The following is a 22760-nucleotide window of genomic DNA, read 5'->3' on the forward strand; positions in this document are numbered from 1 at the left end:
GTCACTGGGCAGATAAGATGAGGTTGCCATTTGTGATCTTCGGAGAGATAAGATTAGATGCTGGTACTTTCCCCGCAAAATTGAGCATGACTCTGAACGGAACCATGAACTCGCATCCTCTCTTCATCCTCCACCCGCCTGTCCCCCCAGGTCAGTGTACAGATGTTATGTCTGCTCTGGTAGAGGACGATACTGATCTGTGTCACGGTTACAGAGTGCTCGAGGCCATCTGCCAGTCGAAGAGCGAGCACCCGGAGCAGCGTGAACGGGTCTGTCTGCAGTCCTTCTCACGTCTGAGCCCCGCTGACATAGTCATATAGCCATGTTGGAACTCCATGGATCGTCGTATCTCTCCGACACGAGACTTAAGCTCCTGCTGAAGAGCATCCAGCAGCGCTGCCCGAAAGTTACTCTCGTAGATGCCGTCTATGTCCATCTCGTCGAGGAACAGGGCGAGGACTTACAATCCACCGACGCAAAGGAACGAGCGACTCTCGAGCGACTTCTGGACTATGGCGACTACATCTCGCTGGCTGGAACTGCGGACGCCCTGCGTGATCAGCAGAACGTAGTGTACGTTCTACCCCGACCAGGTTCTATCTCGCCTTGGTCAAGCAAGGCCACGGATATTGCTGCTCTCTGTGGTCTTAGGGAACACGTCAAACGTCTTGAAAGAGGGATCGTGTTCGTCTTCCAAGTATCGGAGGGGGTCATTACGCCCGAGGACCTCTCCCTCTTCGGCGACCTACTTCACGATCGCATGACTCAAGTCGTACAACTGAGCCGACCTCACCCGGAGCTACTCTTTGCGCATAGGCCCGCAGCTCCCCTTGTGACGGTCGACCTGGTGTCTAACAGCGAGGACAAGCAGCACGCGCGCGACAAGCTGCTTGCGGCCAACAAGGAGCTCGGGCTGGCATTATCTTCCGACGAGATTGACTACCTCGTCGAGGCCTTCGTTTCCGGACCGACCCCCATCAACCGTAACCCAACGGATGCAGAGCTCTTCATGTTCGCTCAAGTCAATTCAGAGCACTGCAGGCATAAGATCTTCAACGCATCGTGGACACTCGACGGCCAGCCTCAGGACACTTCGCTCTTCCAGATGATCAGGAATACCGAGAAGCTCTCAGGAAAGGGTACTATCTCCGCTTACTCTGACAACGCGGCGGTCTTCGAAGGTTACCGTGCCCCTCGGTTCGGCATGTCATTCGCGTCGCCGGGCTCGCCAACATACGAGGCGCATCTAGAGGACATGCACATCCTAATCAAGGTCGAGACGCACAACCATCCCACAGCCGTCTCGCCCTACCCTGGCGCCGCCACCGGTTCTGGTGGTGAAATCCGTGACGAAGGCGCCGTTGGCCGTGGGTCGAAGCCCAAGGCCGGCCTCGCAGGTTTCACCGTCTCCAACCTGCTCATCCCGGGATACGAGCAGCCTTGGGAGACAGACTTCGGGCGCCCCGCGCACATCGCCTCCGCTCTGGACATCATGATCGAGGGACCCCTCGGCGCGAGCGCATTCAACAACGAGTTCGGGCGCCCCGCGCTCGCGGGGTACTTCCGCACGTTCGCTGAGCGAGTCCCCTCTGGGAAGGAGGGCGAGACGGAGGTGCGAGGATACCACAAGCCGATCATGATCGCGGGTGGCCTGGGGAACGTCCGACCTTCGTTTGCCATGAAGTCGAAGATCTCCCCTGGTGCAAAGATCATCGTCCTCGGCGGACCCGGTCTGCTCATCGGACTCGGGGGAGGAGCTGCGAGTAGCCAGGTATCGGGCGCTGGCTCGGCAGAGCTGGACTTCGCGAGTGTGCAGAGGGACAACGCGGAGATGCAGAGACGGTGCCAGCAGGTCATCGATGCATGCACTAACCTGGCCGACGGCAACCCCATCCAGTCCATCCACGACGTCGGCGCGGGCGGTCTCTCCAACGCCCTCCCGGAGCTGGTGCACGACTCCGACCTGGGAGCCACCTTCGAGATCCGGGACGTCCTCGTCGCGGACACGAGCATGTCCCCGATGGAGATCTGGTGCAACGAGTCGCAGGAGCGCTACGTCCTTGCCATCTCGCCTGAGAAGGAGGGCGAGTTCCGCGCGCTGGCGGATCGCGAGCGGTGCCCGTTCTCGATCGTCGGCGTCGCGACCGCGGAGGAGGAACTCGTCGTGACTGACAGGCTGTTCAAAACGGACGTCATCCGACTGAAGATGTTCACTCTCTTTGGCAAGCCGCCGCGCATGCACCGCACGGATAACAGGAAGACCGTCCAGCATATATCGTTCGACACCACGCTCTCCCGCTATCTCCCGTCGGCGTCCTCGCTCCAGGACCGGATAGACAACGCCGTGAATCGCGTACTCAGGTTGCCCTCCGTCGGCTCGAAATCCTTCCTCATCACCATCGGCGATCGCAGCATCACTGGGCTCGTCGCTCGCGACCAGATGGTCGGGCCCTGGCAAGTCCCCGTGGCCGACGTCGCTGTCACTCAAACCACGTACGGCTTTGACGTGCCTTACGGAGAGGCTATGGCCATGGGCGAGCGGACACCAGTCGCGCTGCTGAGCGCCGCCGCGTCCGCGCGTATGGCCGTCGCCGAGTCCCTCACAAACCTTGCAGCTGCGCGCATCGGCGACCTCGGCCGCGTGAAGCTCAGCGCGAACTGGATGTGCGCGGCGTCGAAGGCGGGAGAGGGTGCTGCGCTGTACGCCGCCGTTCATGCTGTCGGTATGGAGCTCTGCCCTGCGTTGGGCGTGGGCATCCCGGTCGGGAAGGACTCGATGTCGATGTCGATGAAGTGGCGCCAGGGCGACGAGCAGCGCGAGGTCAGCTCCCCGCTCTCGCTGATCGTCACAGCCTTTACTGGTGTCGAGGATGTGGAGGCGACCTGGACACCTCAGCTGCGCACGGACACCAACGAGCCTACTGTCTTGGTCTTGTTTGATCTCGCCGCGGGCAAGCAGAGGTTGGGTGGTTCAGCACTTGCGCAGGTCTTCAAGGAGATTGGCTCTGAAGCTCCCGATGTCGAGGACCCTGCGATGCTCAAGGCGTTCCTCGTCGGAACTCAGATCATCAGGGAGAAGGCTCCTGGAGTCATCTTGGCGTACCACGATCGCTCTGACGGCGGCCTCTTCACCACTATCGCCGAGATGTCCTTCGCAGGCCGTGTAGGCGTAGAGTTTACTATAGACGGCCTCTCATCAAGTACGGATCCTGTTGCAGCGCTCTTCAATGAGGAGCTCGGCGCAGTGGTCCAAATACGTGCATCAGATCACGACCGCCTTGTCGGCGTATTCTCAGAAGCTGGCTTCCCTGCGAAGCATATCCGCCGGGTTGGGCAAGTCAAGAGCCTCGGTGACCAAAGCTTCACGATCGTCCACAACGACGAAGCACTCTATTCCAGCAGTCGCCCCGCACTCCAGCAAGCATGGGCTGAGACGTCCTTCAGGATGCAGTCGCTCCGTGACGATCCCAAGGGCGCTACACAAGAGTACGACCTCATCGCCGACACGCACACTGGCCTCTCCTACGATCTCACTTTCACGCCGGAGCCGTCCAAACACCTCTCGCACCGCCCACGAGTCGCGATCCTCCGCGAGCAAGGCGTCAACGGGCAGACCGAGATGGCCTGGGCCTTCACCGCCGCAGGCTTCGAGGCCGTCGACGTGCACATGTCCGACATCCTCAGCGGGGCGACCTCCCTGCAGTCCTTCCGCGGCTTCGCCGCCTGTGGCGGATTCTCGTACGGCGACGTCCTCGGCGCCGGCAAGGGCTGGGCGAACTCCGTGCTGCTGAACGCGGTCGCGCGCGTGGAGTTCGCGGCGTTCTTTTCGCGCGAGGACACGTTCGCGTTGGGCGTGTGCAACGGGTGCCAGTTCATGAGTCACCTCCGCGAGATCATCCCCGGCGCGCAGGCGTGGCCCGACTTCAAGCAGAACCGCAGCGAGCGCTTTGAGGGACGCGTGTGCATGGTCGAGGTCGTCCCTGGAGCCGTGACGAGCAATTCGGTCTTCCTGAGTGACATGGCTGGGTCGAAGCTGCCTGTTGCTGTTGCGCATGGTGAGGGCCGTGTGTCGTTCCGGGCGCAGCAGGACCAAGAGACGATGGTCTCTGGCGGACTAGTGGCCGTGCGCTACGTTGACGCGAAGGGCGACCCGACAGAGGTGTATCCGCTCAACGCGAATGGCAGCCCGCTTGGTATCACCGGTGTCCAGACCCCGGACGGCAGAGTACTCGCGCTGATGCCACATCCCGAGCGAGTGGCCCAGCTGGTCAGCAACAGTTGGTACCCACCCGATGTCAAAGACGCATGGAAGGGCGTTGGGCCGTGGTTCAGGATGTTCCAAACTGCACGGAAATGGTGCGGAAACTGAGAAGAAAGTAAAGGTAGTAACAATTGCGTATGTATACGTAGTCATAGAAAAAAGGAACGAATGTTGTAGCGTTACTCTGGGAAAATGGCAAATGGGCCTTGCGATGATTCATATCCTCTAGCTTTTACTCAAGTCACGTAAGATATAGAGAACTCGCATCGCCAGCTTCAACGTTTCATCTCAACAGGTGGCGGCCCTCACTCAATAACATCAGTTTCGACGCTATCACACTTGCACGCAATGCAACAATTACTGTACAGCGTCGACCCATCGTATATGACAAGCGCCTCGACCTCCTCCTTTGTGTCCTCTAGGGCAACATGCAAACATCCTCGTAGTATCTCCGTTTTAGTGTCTTCCTTCCTCTAAAGGACGTCGCGAAAGACGGGCGAGCGTTTCGATAGAATCGAGCGATGGGCGTGGAAAAGCGTGCTGCCGCAGCTGAGCATAATAGTCCGTCGTCGTGATAGTAAAGCGCGGAATGATCTTGTAGTAGGACCTTCTGCTCTGCGTCGGCATCAAGTGAGACACGGGGCCTTCTACGCGCTGTTTCTGACATCGTATTTCTGACATCGTCGTAGCAGAGACTAAGGATGTTATCATACATAAAGCTGCAAGCATACAGATACGACGTATGTAAAAGCGTCAAGGAAGAATGACCGACGACGCGAGACCGACCCGTCACCTGACGGACGCGCCGGTGGCGCAAAGTTCAACGTTCAACGGCCGCGACTCCTCGGAAACGTAAAGCCTGCATTCAGGTAGTCTCTGGTAGTCTCCCTTGCAGACGATAATAGCAAGCGTCGCATTCAGGCCGCGCTTCTGAACCAACTGTGTTGTTGCCGAAATCGTCTCTTGGGGCAAAATTGTCACATTGCTGGCTGTGCTGGCGACCGCGAGCTCTCGAGAACGGAGACCTATACACATTCTACTGTCAATGTGCGTGTTATATCCTGGCTCTCTTTGCTCTGCATAGGTGCTGAGGTAGCCTTACTGTGGTTCTTAAAGTAAGATCGTCTTCGCAGGATTGATACAGATTCGATGAAGGGTAAAATCCGCTGCCGCCGTAAGGGGCAAAAATCGCAAGGAGGTGTATTTCCTGCGAGCAAAGACGCGCCGTCAGCGGAGCAGTTCGGACGCATGCTGCGATTTGGACAGTGCGAAGGCAAGTCGTTCTTGTCTGTGCTTGAACAATGAAGTGTTCATACAATGCCGGTGTTCCCATCATACTCAGTGGAGAACATTGTATCTGTCGAAAGCGATACTGAGGAGTCAGGATCTGATACAGGATCATCGGACAGCACAGGATCATCGGACAGCACAGGATCATCGGGCTCAGACTCGACCAACCCTAGTCTAGCCCAGAAAGATGACACATTACAGACCAATGTTGTAACATTCAGGACTGGAGACAGGTGTGTAACCCCCTCCCTTGTGGGACATCTGTCTGACTGGTTGTTCTTCAGTGCTGTACTTGCATCTCACTATGATGGAACACCAAACTTATGGGTTGGCTATATCACAGAGATATGTGCAGAATCTCTGGATATAGACAAGGTGTGGGTCAAGGTCTTTTGGACTTGGTCTGGCAGAGATCTCCAGGCATTGATCCAGTCTTTGTATGTTATATATTCCTTATATGCATGTAAATGATCATATGCTGAATATGAACATTCATTCAGTGATGCATCAGAGTTTGCTCCCTATGAACGGGCTGTTTCAAACTATGCCACAATTGAATCAGCAAGCACATTGCTAGGTATGTTCAGCATCTTTACCAACTATTATCAGTTCATTTGCCATCCATACACAGATGTCAAGCACATGTATGAATGGGATGAACAATCCTTGGACCCCCCAGAACTGGACTTTGACACCCTGTTTACAAGATCTACATTGTCCTATGCCAGGAAGGTTGTTAATGTAGGTTTGAAACATGTCCACTTTCTGTGATAATCATTGAATATTGGACCTTGGTATGTATGCAGCCAAAAGCAGCATTTGAGATGTGCTTGCCAGGCAAATGCAGGTCACCAAGAGGCTATAATCCATTCTCTGCTCACCAGCATGATGACACTATAATGCATTTCTGCCCTCGGATCACATGCCGGAGATGGTATCATCAGATCTGTCTTCTGCACTGGAACAAGATTGACAGCTCTGCTGTGACCCACCTTGCTGACCGTGGTGTCCGGCTCCTGGCTGTGGATCCTGATGATGGGCAAAGCTGCCCATTGCTTGCCTATTACACTGATGGCAGTGAAAGCAACATGGTATGTGTGTTCATTTGTATGACCTGTGATGTCCTGATTATGAGGCATAAACAGATGCAGGTTGATGATGATGAGCATCCTGATGTCTGCTCTGAGTCTGACCATCAGTCCAACTCCGGGCCTGGCATACCCATTTCTGCACCAGAGCCATCAACACCTTACCCACTGGACTTCGTCCTTGCAGAGATGTCCCGATCGGATGTTATCGCGGACCTCCCTCCAGCCCTTATCTGCATATCCCAGTGCCCCATTGTCCGCCGCCCGGGCCCAGCACAAGATGGTTGGACACCAGCCGGAAATGTGAAGGAGGTTGTCCTTGCACGTCGGCTGGTCTATGCTGCCTTTGAACCCGATGAGTCGATCAATGACAACTGGTCAGCCCTAAATCCACAGGAGTGCTGCGACAGAATTGGCGTGAGTTTCCGGTATGCGACACCGTACCCGCCATACTGGCAGCGTCGCGAGAAGGAACTGGAAACCGAGACGTGGATGTACCAGCCGCCGGTGATTTGCCCGAACTGCAACGCGGCGATCTAGATGTTCGTTTTGTTGAATGCTTTGTATTTGCTTTGCTCGGTGTCGTCTCAACCTTTCTTGCTATCTTGCTAGTATGATGACACGCGAGATATATTCCGTTGGACAAAGTGAAAGTCAACACACCCCCTCGAGATCAGGATCAAGGAGGACAGGAACAATACGCGCCAACAAATTACTAGGGAATAGATATAATCCGGTCCATCGAGCGAATTTCGTCTGATTTACTTCGAAGTCAGACGAAAATGGCACAATATCGTACAACAGGCATCGGGATACGCAGGCAGACTAGGACGACTGGAGATTTCGATTCTGGTAGGAGGCTGAATATGGGTGTTTGTGAAGTTGAAGGGGTACCACGAGGAGAGAGAGCCAAAAGGGAGTGCATGAGGGTGCCGCATTGCTGCAACTATTGTCGCTGGACGTGCTTGGTGGTCCTACTAGGCCTAGGCCGCCTGGGGCTTCTCCTCGATGGCGGCGACGACGGCGACTTTCTCGTCGGGGTACTGAGTGTACTGGGGCGGCGCGACGAGGATCTCCTCCGCATCAGCATCGAAGACGTCCTCGGAGCTGTCCTCGCTCCTGCGTCCACTGACGGCACGAGCGAGGACGACTCCGATGACCCACACCATGCGCAGAAGGACGCCTATTCCGCAACCTACGCACACACTGTGTCAGCATTCAAACGAGATGTACGTTGGACTACTATGACTCACCGAGGACGAACGCGACGGCACGGCCCTCCCAGGGTCCGAGAGCCATGAGGGCGAAGTGCATGCGGCGGAGGAAGGGTCCGTGGCGGTGGCGGAAGCGCCTGCGCGGGCCCTCCTGCTCGCTAATGTGCACGATGCGCACAGGGCCGACATCCTCCGGGCTGTGTTTCGCAGCCATGTTGCCCTCGGAGTGGGGCAGAGCGACACCCATCGGCGGGTGACTGTGGTGGTGACCTCTTCCATCACTTTCGACCTCGCTGGCCATGCCCGGAGCCTTGCCATCCGGGTGATCGGCGAAGTCGTTTGGAGTGCCGAACCAGGGGAGGATGGCGACTCGCCCAGGCTCATGGGGCGGTGGGATGTGAGGGTGAGGCTGCTCGCCGCCCGAGAACCCGAAGACCTTGTTGATGAAGGACTTCATGGTGTCTCTGACGGAGCCACCGCAGTGATGGGCGCGGATGCGCTCGCCAGGCTGGACGGAAGAATTGTGGTATACACGCATCATTCCGCCACCAGAGACGAGCGCGGGGCCGGGCATGGCTGCGACGATGTTGGCTTCAGAGTTGGCATGAGCATTGTTCGCGGACACTTCCTGGTGCGAAGAGACGACCACGACTCGGAGGGGCACAGCACCTGCCTGGATAGCTACAATAGAGTCGAAAGTGGACGAACACGTCAGTACGAACCGTCCTAGAGGGCTGCGCAGCACTTACCCAGGCTGGCACCAGCCAGGACCAAGGGCACGGCCGACAATCGCATGCGTCTATATGGGTCTAGGGGTCTTTGCAGGCAAAGCTGGGTGAGTTGGTGAATGAACGAGCGAATTTATAGCAGAGAGAGCCTGGAGACGCACAAACAGTGGTGGTGGTTCTACGGAGAGGGATGGGGCGCTGCTGCGCCGCGCGCCGCCTCTCCAAGACCTCATCACGTGTCCTCATGCCGCATATGGAAGCGGCGGAGCGATGTTCGAGTCTGTCAGCTGGCGGCGGTGAGCGTCGGCGTCGCCAGTCGGACGGGGCTCGTCGCACAGTCAGACAGAGAGTCTTGCTCAGGGATTTTGAGAGCGGTGAAATGCGAGTCATCAAAGCGGTGTGTGTGCCCGCTCGAAGCTGGCACAACGTGGGAAGGACACTGCCTCAGCAGTCCGAGTCGGATTGAATATACCGTTGACTAGTACGGCCCTAAGTAGGTACTGAACAATCGAACATTGCTCTTGCCATGCAGGTACTGACAGCCTCTCGCATAGACGAACACAGGATACACTGTCCGCAAGCTGTGTGACAACTCGCGATAGAGATGCACAGTCATGATGACTCCACGCTGGCACTAGCAACTTGAACTGAAGGTACGTATGTGACATTGCTCGAGTCGGAGCTCAGCTTTTTCCTTGTCCCTTTCTCAGACTCAATACGTGAAAGGCAGCCAAGACATGAGTCGATGTCGGTAAGCACAGCATCGTCTCGTAATCTTCCGCTTGAATAGTTTATTTATACACCATGGCCAGGTGCTGTTTGCATAGACATGCCTACAAGGCAACCGCAAGGATTTAGCAATACACTGATACTCAGACTGGGCATGGCTATCCATCTCTCGGTCCGAAGTGACGGCGCCGAACTTCCTTGAAGCTACTTGCATCCCAACATCTCAGCATCGCGTTCTGATTCGCGTAGGTCCTGACTGTAGCCACCATTGACACACTTGACAGAATGAGACCTGCCGAAGCCCATGTCCAGACTCAACCATATAGATGCCATGGGTCCGGGTGACAAACATGTGTGTATCCAACTTCACGACTGTGTACCATCCCCGTCCCAGCGGACCTACGAGGACCCACAAGTGGCACATACGTGGTTCAGGATTGTCCAACCAATGACTCCGCTATCGCATCTCACTGCCTCGAGGAGTGCCCCTCATGTGCTGGGAAGATGCGCTCGAGCAGCTATTGCGCTCTAAGGGTCCAGATAGGACTTGTCGGGCTTTTCGGATGCGCAGCCTCGCGCGCGCACTGACGGGCGAGGAGTTGGGACGTCGGTTCACGGGTACGTCACAGGGTCATATATCTATACGAATCCCGATTAAGCTCGTACTTCAGATATGCTAAGACATGATTCTGTGCCGGGAGCTTATCGGTATGATCTTTCATAACCCTCACCGAGCAAGACATCGAACGAAACTGGACCAATAAAATACCCTGTTTCTCAATGTGTAAGATATGAGTACACAAGTCAAGTCCCAATTGGGCGGGATTTATAGAGACGTACGAAGCGAAACTGACCACGTCTAATTGTCTTGTTGGAATTTCAGGATTACGACTTCGTCCCTTCATATACACGAGACCTTACAACATAACGCTAATCCTTTTATCCACCAGGTAGCGTTTCTCGATCTTCGCACAGGTGGTATTCCAGGTGACTCATATGGCGACACCGGTAGTGGAAGCACTGCGGAGATAGACTGCCCGCGGCATATGATTGCAGCAGATGGGCGCGATGCGGTGGTCCCTTTTCATACGGTTTAGCAGTGCAGCAGGCGCAACGCCTAACAACACCTGGCTGCGTTCTTGCCTGCATGGTCTGGTTCAAAACGCAGGCTCAATATGAGGGACGACATATTTCGTTTCAGTCCGACCCTTGGCTGACCGCCTCGTTTCAGCTCCCTGTCCGCCTCCTGGCTGACAGCACTATTCTACGTGGACTTACCACCTCCATTTCCCATCCTTACACGCACGAGTGGAGGACGCGCTGCCTAACGACGCGCGGGTCGTGCAACAATGCTACGGCTCACGTCGGACCATTTTCCAGTCTGTGAGTAACGTATGTTCGTCCTTCCACATTCTCGCGCTAATTCCTAGCCAAGTCGTTCCATTGGGAGTCATAGGGTAAGTCATCTTCGGCTACTCAACACACCGCGTCCCTTGACCTTCTCTAGCTTCTACCGCTACCTATGGTTCTTCATCCGCATAGCCGCAGCCTTCACCTACCGTCCCATCCCTCTCCCCGAGAACCCGACCTACCTCGCCGAGGAAGATGTCACGATTATTGTGCCCACCATCGACGCCGGCGAGGAGTTTAAGGAGGCCGCGCACAGCTGGCTCTCCGGCAAGCCCAAGGAGATCCTCATCGTCACCGAGGAGAAGATGCTCGGGCCCCTCCAGGCCCTCGCCGACTCCGTCGACCCGACGCGCATCCGCGTCCTCACGGTGCCATACGCCAACAAGCGGCTCCAGATGGCACATGGTATCCGGCACACGCGCACGGACATCATCGTATTCGCAGACGACGACGCAATCTGGCCACCGACGTTGCTCCCCTACGTCCTCGCGTGCTTCGAGGACCAGCGCGTCGGAGGCGTCGGCACGGGCCAACGTGTGCAGCCCGTCGGTACGCGCATGACCGTCTGGGAGGTCCTCGCCGCGTTCCGGCTGTCCATCCGCAACGTCGAGATCGCAGCGAGCACGCACATCGACGGGGGCATCCCGTGCCTGAGCGGGCGCACCGCGGCGTACCGCACCGTCATCCTGAAGGACCCCGAGTTCCTGCACGGCTTCACGCACGACTACTGGCTCGGCAAGTACCAGCTCAACTCGGGCGACGACAAGTTCCTCACGCGCTGGATGGTCAGCCATGGCTGGGCGACGTACGTGCAGTGCTGCAAGGAGGCGGAGCTGCTGAGCACGATGAAGCCGGATTGGAGGTTCTTGAAGCAGGTCCTACGATGGACGCGTAATACTTGGAGGTCAGATATGCGCTCGCTATTCACGGAGAGGCACGTCTGGACTGCGCATCCTTACGTTGCATACACAATGGTGTGTCGCAGTCTTTCCTATATTCGTGCAGCCCTCTTTTGACGTCACCGTATCCACAGGTGGACAAGCTCTTCAACCCGTTCACGCTCCTTGCAGGGCCCGCGCTCGTCATCTACGTGATGTACAAGGGAACAATCCCCGTTCTCGAGGGCGGCTACCACCTCCCACCGTGGAATGTTATCGTCAGCTACCTTGTCTGGCTCCTCGCGACAAGAACGATGAAGCTCCTCCCTCATCTCTACTACCGCCCCCAAGACGTCATCTACGTCCCTGCGTTCATCGTCTTCGGCTACTACTTCTCAATCATGAAGATCTACGCCCTCTTTACGCTCCACAAGGTGAGTCAATTCCCAGACGACACAAATCTGTGGGCTGGGCATTTCTGATCGCATCTCATAGACTGGTTGGGGCACTCGCGCCGGCATTGGTGACCCCACCGCTGCGACTGCTGCTGCAGACAAACGACCTTCCAACTGCGACCCCGAGAAGCAGGCAGCTTCATCGCCAGTGCGCTCGTATGCGTTCCCGTCGAGTCGGTCCCACAAGCAGGATGACTCATTCTACTTGCGGAGTGACCCAGGGTATGCATGACTTGATAATAAAGCGAGATATGGTTGGGCGTGCGGTGGACGGCTGTGATTCAATCCAAAACTGTGTCCTGCTATGTAGAGCTGCGGTTGCACTAGCAATATAAATGATACAACAATCTCACCTACTTTGCATACCCCAGGCTCGGGCAATGCGCAAGCTCTCTGATCCCCCGCGCGCACGTAAGTCAACCAGATAGCCGAATTCGATACACGTCTACTAGTACAACATGAATGGTATAACACTACAGCACTTAAAGCCTACAAATACCGTTAGATATACTGCCAACACTACCTCGGAACATACACCTAGTTATGCAAGACGCTGATGATACACGTACAATAGTAGCACAGCATAAGATACCGCCACACGCATCCGAGCCTACACCAGAGCCGCTCAGCTGTACTCCGCAAGCGGGATGATCTTGCCGGTGTTGTAGTACGACGGCATGCGCTTGCGCCGGCCGAGCATCTCGACATCGCCGCTGTCGAAGAACGAGTAGCCCGCTGCGAGTTCAATGTCTCATCAGCACTATCACCAGCGACAACGCAGAGTGAACACATACGCATCAAGCCATCGTCGTATTCACTGTACCCGCCGTGGGCCTGGCCGTTGATCGGCCGTCCAGTCTTGGAGTCGCGCAGGATGCCAGCGTGGTCCACGAAGGGCTCCGGCTTCGGGTTGGCAGACACATGCTGCTGGATGAGCATCCGCTTGATATCGAGAAGGTAGCCCTCGAGGGTGTCCAAGAACCTCCGGGTCTGCAAATGCTTCGAAGACGCACATCTATCCACATGCCAGCCATCAGCGTCGCACAGACCCAGCAGTCACACCCCACTTACACAGAGATGCCCTCGTCCTTGATGATGTACCCAATCCCGTACCCATCCGCCGCGACGGGGCCGAACCCAAACAACCTCAACGCAGGGTTCCCGCAGTTCGACGTCGACAGGATACTCGTGCCCAGCGCCCGCCACCCCGCATCCCCGAAGATCGCGGGCAGGGGCGGCTTATCCGCGCCGCTGCTCGAGCTCGACGTCGTGCTGCCCCCGGGCGACAGCGGCGGCTCCGCCTCCGCGGCGGCCTCGCGGTCGCGCTGGATGAGGCAGTAGAGCGCATAGAGGTGCCGGTCCTGCCCGAATCCTTGGCTGCACTCTTTCGTGAGCTTGACGTGCCCCAGGCAGGCGTTCCGGAGGGCGGTGATCTTCTGCGCGAGAGGCGCTTCGGAGAAGAAGGTCTGGTATATGGTTAGGCGGCGCGGGCGTGTGGTACGGCGTGGGCCTTACCTTGACGAAGCTGACCGTCTGCGGTTGTACGGTGCGGATCGCTTCTGTGCGGCCGTGCAAGAAGTGCTTCGTCATGGCGGGTTCGTAAGTGCATTCAATCCTACCTGTCATTGGACAGGTGTATCAGCACCGCCCCTTGTGTCGTACCCAACGCAATGGAGGCTTACCATATAACCCATAGTACGCCGCCTGGAACGCCATCTGCACAAACGCATCCGGGCTAAACCCATGGCTCGTGATGAAATTCTTCCCATATCCCTTGAACTCCAACGCCTGGCAATCATTCTGGCAGATCAAGTCGCTCAGATGCGTCTCCGCAAACCGGATCGCCGCGCGGAGCTCGGGGTACAGCGTCCACTCGAGCTTCTTGGGCACCGTGTCGATCACGTAGGTCGGCGGGGTCCGCTTCGCGGCGGCGTGCGCGGGCGCGTTGCGCGGAGGCTTGTATGACTTGGCGTACGGCGAGAGCGGCGCGTGGAAGAGTGTCGGCGCGGAAGGGTTGATGGAGCGCGCGAGCAGCATGAGGCCCTCGGTGAAGATGTCGGCGGCAAAGCGGAGGACGGTGTGTCCGTCAACTCCCGTGTGCTCGAAGTTGATGCCGGCGGAGCCGTCTGCGCAGACGATGATTTGCAGCTGATGAACGTGATTGTCAATTTGGCAACATAGCGTTGATAGGTTTGTACACACCTTGTCGTACCACCGGTTTGTGCAAGTCCCGACCTGCACGCCACCCTTCAGGTTGTACGTTCCGCAGAGGAAGTTGTTGCACAGTTCGGCGAGGTTGTCGGGCGTTGCGTCATCGAGACAAACTATAAACAACGCATTGTCGATGATTTGCAGGCAAGACTCGTTGTTGTGGTTGTTGGAGAGCGCGTCCCGCAAGCTCGACCACACCTTGCGGTTCTCGGTTGAAAGCACACCGATGGAATTCCGGGCAACCTGAAGAAGTGATAGCATGGTTTAACAACGCAGATGGCTCGATATATGCGCGATATATGCACACCTCGTGAACTGGTAGCTCCTCAGCATCCCTGACGATGGCCTGGAGGTTGCGGTGGATCTCCTGTTCTGTTAGGACGGGTCGGTTCTCTGCATCGAGAACGTCAAACCAGTCTAGGGGGCGTGGTCAGATTTGCTCGTAGGCATCGGCCAAGGATACGTACAGAATTGGCCGCGCCTTAGTACGACGATATGCCGCGAGTCCGTGTGGATCTCCATCCGGCATCCTCTCTGTGAGCGACTTGGTCAGATCTGATTGTCACAGCGATGACTGATGGAGTACACACATCGGTGGGTATCCGAGCGGTACCGAAGAGTCTTGTGTACTGGTCCATGTCAAGCGGTGTCCCCCGGACGGCATCGGGCTCCAGCATTCCCGCCCGCAGGTCATGGATGAAGCCAAGAGAGGAGAGAATGAGAGAGGCTGCGCGAGGGAGCTGCGACCCTCGGTCTGGTGTTGGGTCATTCCTGTGGTCACAACGTCAGTGATTGTCGACGCGCATGAATCTGGGAAACCAATGGATCTGCTCGAAGCACTATTCGACGACGTCGGTCGAAGTGCGGGCATTGCGCAGCGCCCCGTGGGCGTCTATGCACAACGACCTCCACAACCACAACGACGAAGACGACGCAGCAATGATGAGAAGAAGACACTCACTCGAGGACGAAGAATGGGTTGAGGGCAAGCACGACTGGGTCCGAGTGGGAGAGGTACGACTCGTACCTGGGGAAACAAAGTCGTCAGTGCACGTGTAGAGAAGCGCGGCGACAGCGGCCATAGAGTCGAGTCGGATGCTCACCAGAACTCCTCGATGTAGCTTCAGAAATAGAGTCAATTCAGTCAGCGATGCCGCGGACTCTTCTCGCTCGTCATCGTCGCACGCTCACCTGGCCTTGTCCTCAGCGTACTTCAGAAGCCGTTCCTGCCACCTCGGCCCATCGTTCCTGAGGAAGTCCTCGACCGCGACCTTCGTCTTCGCGTGCTCCTTTGGATCCTGGAGGCCCTCGAGCGCGGTCAGGTACCGGCGGCATGTGTCCTCGAGCGACGGGATAGGGAGACGCGGGAGCTCGTGCTGGCGCGCGAAGGTGCGCGACTCGGGCTTGTCGGACTCGAACCTCGTAACTGGGGGTGCGTGGATGAGGTTGAAGACGACCATCGAGCGGGTCAGTGGGGGCGCGGTGGTGGGGATGGGGATGCTTACGGGGAGTGTGTGAGTTATCGGACATGGCGGTGAGTGTTATATAGAGAGATAGAGAGGGCTGCGCGAGCCAGGGCGGAAGGCTCTGGAGAGATGCGAGCCAGGCGACCGAAACGGCATAGCCCACGGATTGGCTTGGTGTTGACGCGCTAACACAGTGCGGGGTAATCACCTGTCCCCGCCTCCTGACCCCGCCGCGATCACTCCCCACTTCCCCGCCCTTCCCCGCATTCGCCAAGCCCGCCACACACATATCCTCACTCATCGCGCTGTTCGACAACGACAGCTCAGAGTCGCTCTCGGGTCTGTAGACTTGTGAACAGCAGGTCCCAAACTCGGATGTCTTGCGGCGGTGGAGCAGCACGGTGAGCGAAGCATCCGTTCTCGGAACCTGCGGAGGATGCGCTCAGCGGTGCCTAGGTTATAGCAGACACCGGTACCGGTCTCTGCGTCAGCTCTGCATCCCCGGATACGGTCGGGAAGGCGCAGAACTGCAACGCTTCGTCTGGTGACGGAGAGAGGTACCGGCTAAATACTACGCGTCATGAAGTACACCGCTGCTGACCGCGTCTCGTCCGTGTATGCATCCTTCACAAGACTGGTTATCCAACTGTGCAGATTGACAATTGGCAGGCACCCTCAGCCGTCCGACCGCTCTCTAGGTAACGTCACCTACGGCAGAGCTTCCTCCCCGAACCGGTTCCACCGAAAACGGGAGGAAGCGGGAGCCCTTCTGACTTCTTCCATCGACGACGTTCTTTGAGCCGTCAGTGGTCGTGGGCAGAGGTAACCGGTTAACTATAGCCCGACCCCGTTGAATGTGCCCTACCTCCTCCAATGCCTCGCAGCGGAAGCCTCTACGCCGCCGCCATCTCTTCACCGCTTAGCCCCGATGACCCACCACTGTTGCAGTGCTAGATCCTAACTCCACAGGCCTACGCCCATATTGGAATTCACGAAGAGACGCGCTCCTCCCTGCTACTTTTCGGTGGCTTCGAAGTTCGCGAAGCCCAGCTCCCCTCTCCGGGCTCGGCGATCTACTTAGCCTGCAGGATGGAGTCTACGTGCCTTCTCCGTGGAGGAGCTGAGCTCATCACTATGTGAGTTTTACCACGCTCAGAGCTACGCCGCTGCAAGTACATAGCTATGCAATCCCACGAGGGACCTAGCGAGAGGTGCGCAACACATGCGGGCTATCATCTCAAAAGCTGCGAGCTCATCAGCTAGCTAGTAGCTAAGCTACCTGGGCATCATACAAATACCTGAATGGCGCGGCCATCTCTCCTAGACCTGCGCTCGCAGCCAATCGAAGCCTTCCCTTGTCACCGTCGAGCGGTGCGATAACACGTATGTACATTCCACTGTTCTCATTATAGTATAGTACATACGCCGCTCCAACCAAGGAGATCCTCCCATCCCACATCTGTACATCGCCGCAGCGCCAGCAATCATAGCTCCAGAACGCATTTTGCCCGACTGATTCAGCGCGCATCCCGTACACCCGGCGGCAGCGCCCGCCTACATGCACATAGGCGCCGGGCGGGACGGGGAGCGGAGGACCTTCTCCGTCCTCGATCGCCTACGGAGAATGCAATATTGATGGAGACCCGGGGCACGTCTTCCTTCCGGGAAGGACAATTCCCGACGGTTACCGGTAGGCTTCGATTCGGCATCCTGCCTTCCTTTTAATGGAGACTTGATCGAGTGTGCGGGGGATCTCGCGCGGCAGAAGACCCCCTTCCTCAATTTCTGTGCGGCGAATGCGGTCGCGACGTTGGCCCATCCGGGAAGAGCAGCTACCGGTAAGCGAGATGCGTTTCGTAAATGACTCGCAGGGGATCTCCTTTGAGACTCGTGTGCACGCGTAACAGCTCTGCGTCGAAGGTTTCCTCAGAACGGTTGCGAGGTCTGCGTCATCTGGTGGGTAATCACGTAGCGACGTGGGGATCGTATTGACCGGATTTTGCGCCCGTTAGAGGATACGCTCCGAGTCCTATACGCTCGTTCCGAAGTCCTGCTGTACCACACAGCTCCATTCTCGAGAATCGAGATCATGATGATCAGATTCTGGCCGAGTAATACAATTGAGTGGGAGGACTTACACCTGTCAATTGTAAGACGTGTCGCGGCCACACAAGCGTCTGTGAACCTCGAAGTTGCGTTTCGATTGCTGTGTTGGCCTCGTATTGCGGTCCTCTGTAACAGACTAATGAACTTGCGGTATGGAGCAAATACAGCTCTTCGCAGCACTTCTAACGAATAGACGTGCGCACTATGCCTTGGGTATAAAGCCAGCGACGATGCCGTAGCTTCCCAGTAGCATTACCACCCGTGACCGACTCATTGGGACAAGTCCGAATGACAATACGGCGACCTACCTGAGTCCCGACAGACAGCCCCGTACTACAGCGAGCGAAGATGTCCCTCAGCGCACCCAGAGAAAATGAAGCACCATCTTGACGCGTGACGTCGAAGGAGATAATCTCTGACAGATGCGATGGGGGCGAGCCAACTCATGCTGCACATCGCCTCTACCATCCTTAACAGGGAAATCATCACGGGCAAACCACACTGTTGATGCAGTTTGACCGTGGCCATAACTGTGGAGCCTTGTGTTGGTAGTCGCTCCCCTAGTATCAGAAGAGGTAGTGGTGTCTGGACTGCGGCATCCCAGCACCGCGGCCACGACACGTTGATGATACCGGTGGTCGCACGCCAGTCTCTTTGCTGACCCGGACTCGGAGATGTTCGACTCGGAGGGCCGGGAGACAATGCTGAGAGTCATTTCCTGGAGTCCACCGCAGTCATTGCTGGCGATGCTCCTGCACAGCCTAGGGATGCACCCCGGGCCCTCGTTCGCCGAGCAATCGCAAAGTTCTGTCATTGTCAATCGCGCGTGCACGTGTCAATGGCGATGCTCTGATGCACGCAGTCATCCGCGAATTGACATCGGGACCGCTTCCCGAATGCACTAAGGGCATTAATCGAGTCCCGAGGTAGCAGGCGAATATGCACAAAAGGAGGCGGCTGCGTCGCTCTAGAGGACAGAGGATATCGAGCGCTGACAATGATGCGAAGAGAAATCATAGTACTTACCACTGACTGGACCTCGATGCTACTCGATACCATTTCTGTGCCTCGACAATGAAAACAACCGGATCGCAATCTGACGAAGCGACGCACCACTGACAGATGCAACCGGAGATGCAGACCGCGGCTTCTGAGGTTCTCGAATCTCTAGTGCAACGTTGGTCGCAGTTGAGGGAACCGGGTTTGAACTGTTTTGATTGCGATAACTCTCGGTGGCGACTCGCGCCGGTGTCAACAAAACATCTGCAAATGAAAGCAATGAGAAGTTGCACGGGCCCGATGCAAGAGTTGACGTTGAGTTGCAGCGCGGTCGGGAAAGAATACCAACTCGACGGGAGCTCTGTACTAAGTAATACGTAGAAAACATGGTTGTTCCCGTCTTGCCTGAGAAATTGTGTCTCTGACTCCACAGTTTTTGTCGGATACCGAAGGAGCGTCCGTCCTTACTAGAGTGCGGCTTGCGGGCACCCACACAAAGCCTACAATCTGTTAAGTACTGCGTTTATACGATGTCAGTATACGTATACGTAAGGCACGGACACGCAACACAATAGGTGAGCTATAAGAAAACCTCGACTTTCGGCGGCATCTCAACAGACCGAGTACGGACGGCGGCTCGCACGCTTATACATAGACCTGTGAGTATTGAATGTGGAGACAACAGAAGGCCCTGAATTGGACAACGTACCGCCAGTGTCTCAGCGAGCTGATTCTGCTAGAGGTTCTCGAATGAGAGGGAGTCCAGACAATCGGCAGAAATACACAGGAAGAAATAAGTGATTGATACCTTAGACTAGTACAAGGGCAATAGTACAAAACGTGTGCTCAATAGCGATGTCGTGAGATGGGAGATACTCGATGCCTTTCCGTCCACTAAATAGTCCAATTGTCGTAATGTCCGAGCCAAGAAAGGAAAGATCCGCCGTAAAGGAAGTTGTATCTAATGCACTCCAAACGTGTCAATGTAGCAGGAACCCGATTTGATGCACGTCAAGGTAGCCCTATGCCTTTCCGCGGGCAGTGGACACGAACAGAAGTTCTGCAGCCCACAGCAGTCCGTACGTCATGGCGGACAGACGAACCCTCGGACCCCGACAGGTACAAAAGGGGCACCAAGACGAGGTCGTTGCGCCACGAACCCCCCTTCCTCTTTTGAGCTGGCTTCCCGCTACGGACGACCAAGCAAAGTGCTCACGGTTGAGATGCCCCCGAGGCGCGAGGACGCGGAGATGCTTCGCGGATATCCGTCCAGCGCGTCAGGACATCCGGGCGCGTCAAGGTAAGACGTAAAGGCAGGGTCCGTCAACGAAGGGGAGCCGAGTGTTCCGTCGTGGCGTCATCAATGAAAAAATCTTGACCAGGTAGCTTCGAGATCAGCAAAACACTCTCGTCCGGCTCAACCGCCCTGGCCAAGGCGTCGTGTGCGTCGTATGCATCATGGTCCGCAGAATACGTCCGCGCGGGGGGAGGGGGAAGGGTCGTGGTGGAGGGTGCAACCATGCCAGGCCGTGCCAAAGACCGGGATGATGCACTCCAGCCTGGGACACTCTTCGAGGAAGGCGGTAGCATTTCCCCCGGAACATCGTCGAGATTCCGCGAGGAGCGCTGAACGGCTCCGAGTGGACGGACACGCCCGGATCGGTAGCTCGGGCTCTTCCTCAATCCATCCGTGTACTTGACAAGGCGGTCCCAGAGGGATTTTGAGTGGTTCTTGCGCTCGGGTCGCAGGAGGAGCGCGCTGTCGCTCGCCGATGTACTACGGCCGTGCATCGGAGCAGGGAAATAGCCGTGGTCCTGCTCCTCCGCCTCGTCCTCCTCTTCGATCTGTGGGTTGAAGTACGGCGACGTGGCGACAGATAGAGGGACGGACGTCGAGGATGACGCGGAAGGCTGGTGCGCATGTCCGTTCATGCGTAGCGACTCACCTTCCTCGTCGCCCTCGTCGATCTGCCAGTTCGGATCCCGCAGACCGTCGCGCGAGCGCACAGACTGAGTACCAGGCAGGAGCCCATACAAGAAGGATGGGGCGTTGAGACGGGCGCGCACCAAGCCTGGATATGGATTGGGTGGCCCTTTCGGGCGGCGGGGCATACCGGCGGGGCCGGACGAGGTAGGGCGACGGTGCCGATGGCGGTAGCAGCAGAAGAGCACAGTAGCCAGCGCAGCCACAGTCAGCCCAGCAGCGATCGGAGTAGCTATTTGCACAGCGGTCCAGGACTCAGATCCTGACAACGGGCAAGACCATTCGCATCAGGTGTGGTGCAACATTACGGAGACGACATACGCGGAGCGATATGGGCTCGTCTGCGACCGATGTTGACCCGTAACGAGAACGGAGGAGGAGGAGGGCGCGGCAAGACCACCTGGGGTGCCTCGGGGGAACGGGAAAACCATGGATGCCATGACGGAGATGGCGAGCCTAAGTAAAGAATGATAATTGAGTTTCCCGGCCAGTTAGACGCCACAGTGCAGTGAGTGATCTTACTCACCTCCCCGGTGCTGTGGCAAGTCTGATACCTCACCCTCTCCCATCCACGGCAGCGCGTTTCGCGAAGGCGCGTCACGGCAGAGTGACTCCTTGTTGTTTTCCGTAAGGATTCCTGCCATCAGATTCATGGACAGCAGGACTTACCGCAATTTGTCCAGCATGTCCAGGGGCCTGCAGGAGACACAGAAGTGAATGTCAGACGGGACTCCGCTGTACCGAATTGCGATCATACTCTTTCAGCTTGAAATACCGGAAGCGCGCCGATTCTAAGTGCGCGTCTGACGAGCAAGAAGCCGACTGCGACGCAGACCGTGGTGAGACGCATCAGGTGCGGCCAGGGATGGAGGAGGTCAACACATAGGGAGAGCTGCGCGCTGCGCACAGGGAAGAGGACGACGGCGGGGATCTCAGCGCTCAGCGCTCGAGTAACAAGTGGACAGCGCTTGGACAGCGCAGATGCGAGATCTGCCCCGTCGGTAAAACATCTCTGCCCAGATCTGGACCCGCATAGCCGATGTTCGACTCAGGCACCCGCGGGCCTGCCTTTATGAAAAGCCGCCGGCGCTGACGGGAACCATGGAGTTACTTTCAGGAGATCCGGCGTCATGATTCAGTTCTGTCATTCGACAGTGCGTTGAACATCGTCAAGTTGTACAGTTATATCTGAGCTCGATACTTACGTCCTATGACATGCGACAGCAATAGCTATTGAGTAGACTTCTAGCTACAGATCCGTCGGACAATACTCCCTGTCGAGCGCCCTGTTTCCAAATCGTTCACATTTTGCCAGTGTATCAATCACTGGTAGGCCGGAACCCAGGCTTCAGGCGGTCAAATCCTACGGCCAATCAAGGTAGCTACACCACTACCTATTTGACTGACGACATGGACTATCCAATGCGTCTTGCGCAACAGCCTGTTTGAATATTCATGCGCGCTGCGAGCGCCAGTGGCAAGCTATATATTGACCCGATTGAATCTGCTCAACGTCACGTGTGGAAGATCAGGATCGTACGAAAGCCCGTACCGGGCGTTCAACTTGAATTCGACCCAGTTGGCGACGATGTCAGACCGTGTATCGAAATTACACGTACTGCACACGAGCTTGCCTGAGGAGCTGCTCGGTGGCCGCTGCCCGCCACTGGAACGGAATGCAAATGTTGATGTATGGTATGGAAGAATCTTCATTTCAATTTATCATCTGTTTTTACTGAAATTGAAGAATAGGTTCCGCTGAGTACGGAGCGCGAGCAGCCGATGAACCATGCTTCTAGGGTCCAGAGGCTAAACCTATTAGATGGAACCCATACCGCCGCCGTTGTCAACCACTGACAAGTGTCTATGTTCAAGCCTACTTGCTCGTCGCGGACGCTCGCTTGTCGGCGGAGACCTTCCGAGTCAATCGCGATTATTGAC

The 22760-nt window shown here is 56.7% G+C and overlaps 6 protein-coding genes across 6 annotated transcripts; 3 read left to right on the plus strand and 3 right to left on the minus strand.

The window, feature by feature from the left end:
- The first annotated feature begins 103 nt into the window (after window positions 1-103).
- Window positions 104-4480, plus strand: C8Q71DRAFT_806037 (CobB/CobQ-like glutamine amidotransferase domain-containing protein). Its single transcript, XM_047925991.1, has 3 exons — window positions 104-150; window positions 215-269; window positions 321-4480. The coding sequence occupies exon 3, from the start codon at window positions 323-325 to the stop codon at window positions 4367-4369; it is 4047 nt and encodes a 1348-aa protein (XP_047780799.1). The 5' UTR covers window positions 104-150; window positions 215-269; window positions 321-322; the 3' UTR covers window positions 4370-4480.
- A 749-nt stretch (window positions 4481-5229) lies between these two features.
- Window positions 5230-7530, plus strand: C8Q71DRAFT_491640 (uncharacterized protein). The gene is made up of 8 exons (XM_047918904.1): window positions 5230-5308; window positions 5378-5534; window positions 5604-5784; window positions 5836-5988; window positions 6052-6128; window positions 6183-6292; window positions 6358-6642; window positions 6697-7530. The coding sequence occupies exons 2-8, from the start codon at window positions 5411-5413 to the stop codon at window positions 7177-7179; spliced, it is 1413 nt and encodes a 470-aa protein (XP_047780800.1). The 5' UTR covers window positions 5230-5308; window positions 5378-5410; the 3' UTR covers window positions 7180-7530.
- On the minus strand, window positions 7301-9074 carry C8Q71DRAFT_491605 (uncharacterized protein). The gene is made up of 3 exons (XM_047918903.1): window positions 8603-9074; window positions 7893-8534; window positions 7301-7834 (listed from the first exon to the last, which is right to left on the minus strand). Exons 1-3 carry the CDS (start codon window positions 8646-8648, stop codon window positions 7623-7625), a joined length of 900 nt encoding a protein of 299 aa, XP_047780801.1. The 5' UTR covers window positions 8649-9074; the 3' UTR covers window positions 7301-7622.
- A 1585-nt stretch (window positions 9075-10659) lies between these two features.
- On the plus strand, window positions 10660-12285 carry C8Q71DRAFT_855696 (nucleotide-diphospho-sugar transferase; the record flags this gene model as incomplete). The annotated part of the gene is made up of 5 exons (XM_047927211.1): window positions 10660-10693; window positions 10746-10767; window positions 10818-11694; window positions 11754-12032; window positions 12094-12285. The coding sequence occupies 5 exons, from the start codon at window positions 10660-10662 to the stop codon at window positions 12283-12285; spliced, it is 1404 nt and encodes a 467-aa protein (XP_047780802.1).
- A 393-nt stretch (window positions 12286-12678) lies between these two features.
- On the minus strand, window positions 12679-15724 carry C8Q71DRAFT_855697 (acyltransferase ChoActase/COT/CPT; the record flags this gene model as incomplete). Its single annotated transcript, XM_047927212.1, has 12 exons — window positions 12679-12788; window positions 12848-13068; window positions 13125-13519; window positions 13569-13672; window positions 13736-14201; window positions 14256-14507; window positions 14572-14681; window positions 14732-14798; window positions 14855-15035; window positions 15226-15291; window positions 15368-15385; window positions 15456-15724. The coding sequence occupies 12 exons, from the start codon at window positions 15722-15724 to the stop codon at window positions 12679-12681; spliced, it is 2259 nt and encodes a 752-aa protein (XP_047780803.1).
- Window positions 15725-20148: 4424 nt separating this feature from the next.
- C8Q71DRAFT_491737 (uncharacterized protein) lies at window positions 20149-21546 on the minus strand. Its single transcript, XM_047918905.1, has 4 exons — window positions 21489-21546; window positions 21346-21433; window positions 21141-21275; window positions 20149-21081 (listed from the first exon to the last, which is right to left on the minus strand). Exons 2-4 carry the CDS (start codon window positions 21386-21388, stop codon window positions 20159-20161), a joined length of 1101 nt encoding a protein of 366 aa, XP_047780804.1. The 5' UTR covers window positions 21389-21433; window positions 21489-21546; the 3' UTR covers window positions 20149-20158.
- Between the last annotated feature and the right edge of the window lie 1214 nt (window positions 21547-22760).

The sequence above is a fragment of the Rhodofomes roseus genome (genome assembly GCF_022264815.1).
Source record: "Rhodofomes roseus strain CIRM-BRFM 1785 chromosome Unknown C8Q71scaffold_6, whole genome shotgun sequence".
Taxonomy (NCBI): domain Eukaryota; kingdom Fungi; phylum Basidiomycota; class Agaricomycetes; order Polyporales; family Fomitopsidaceae; genus Rhodofomes; species Rhodofomes roseus.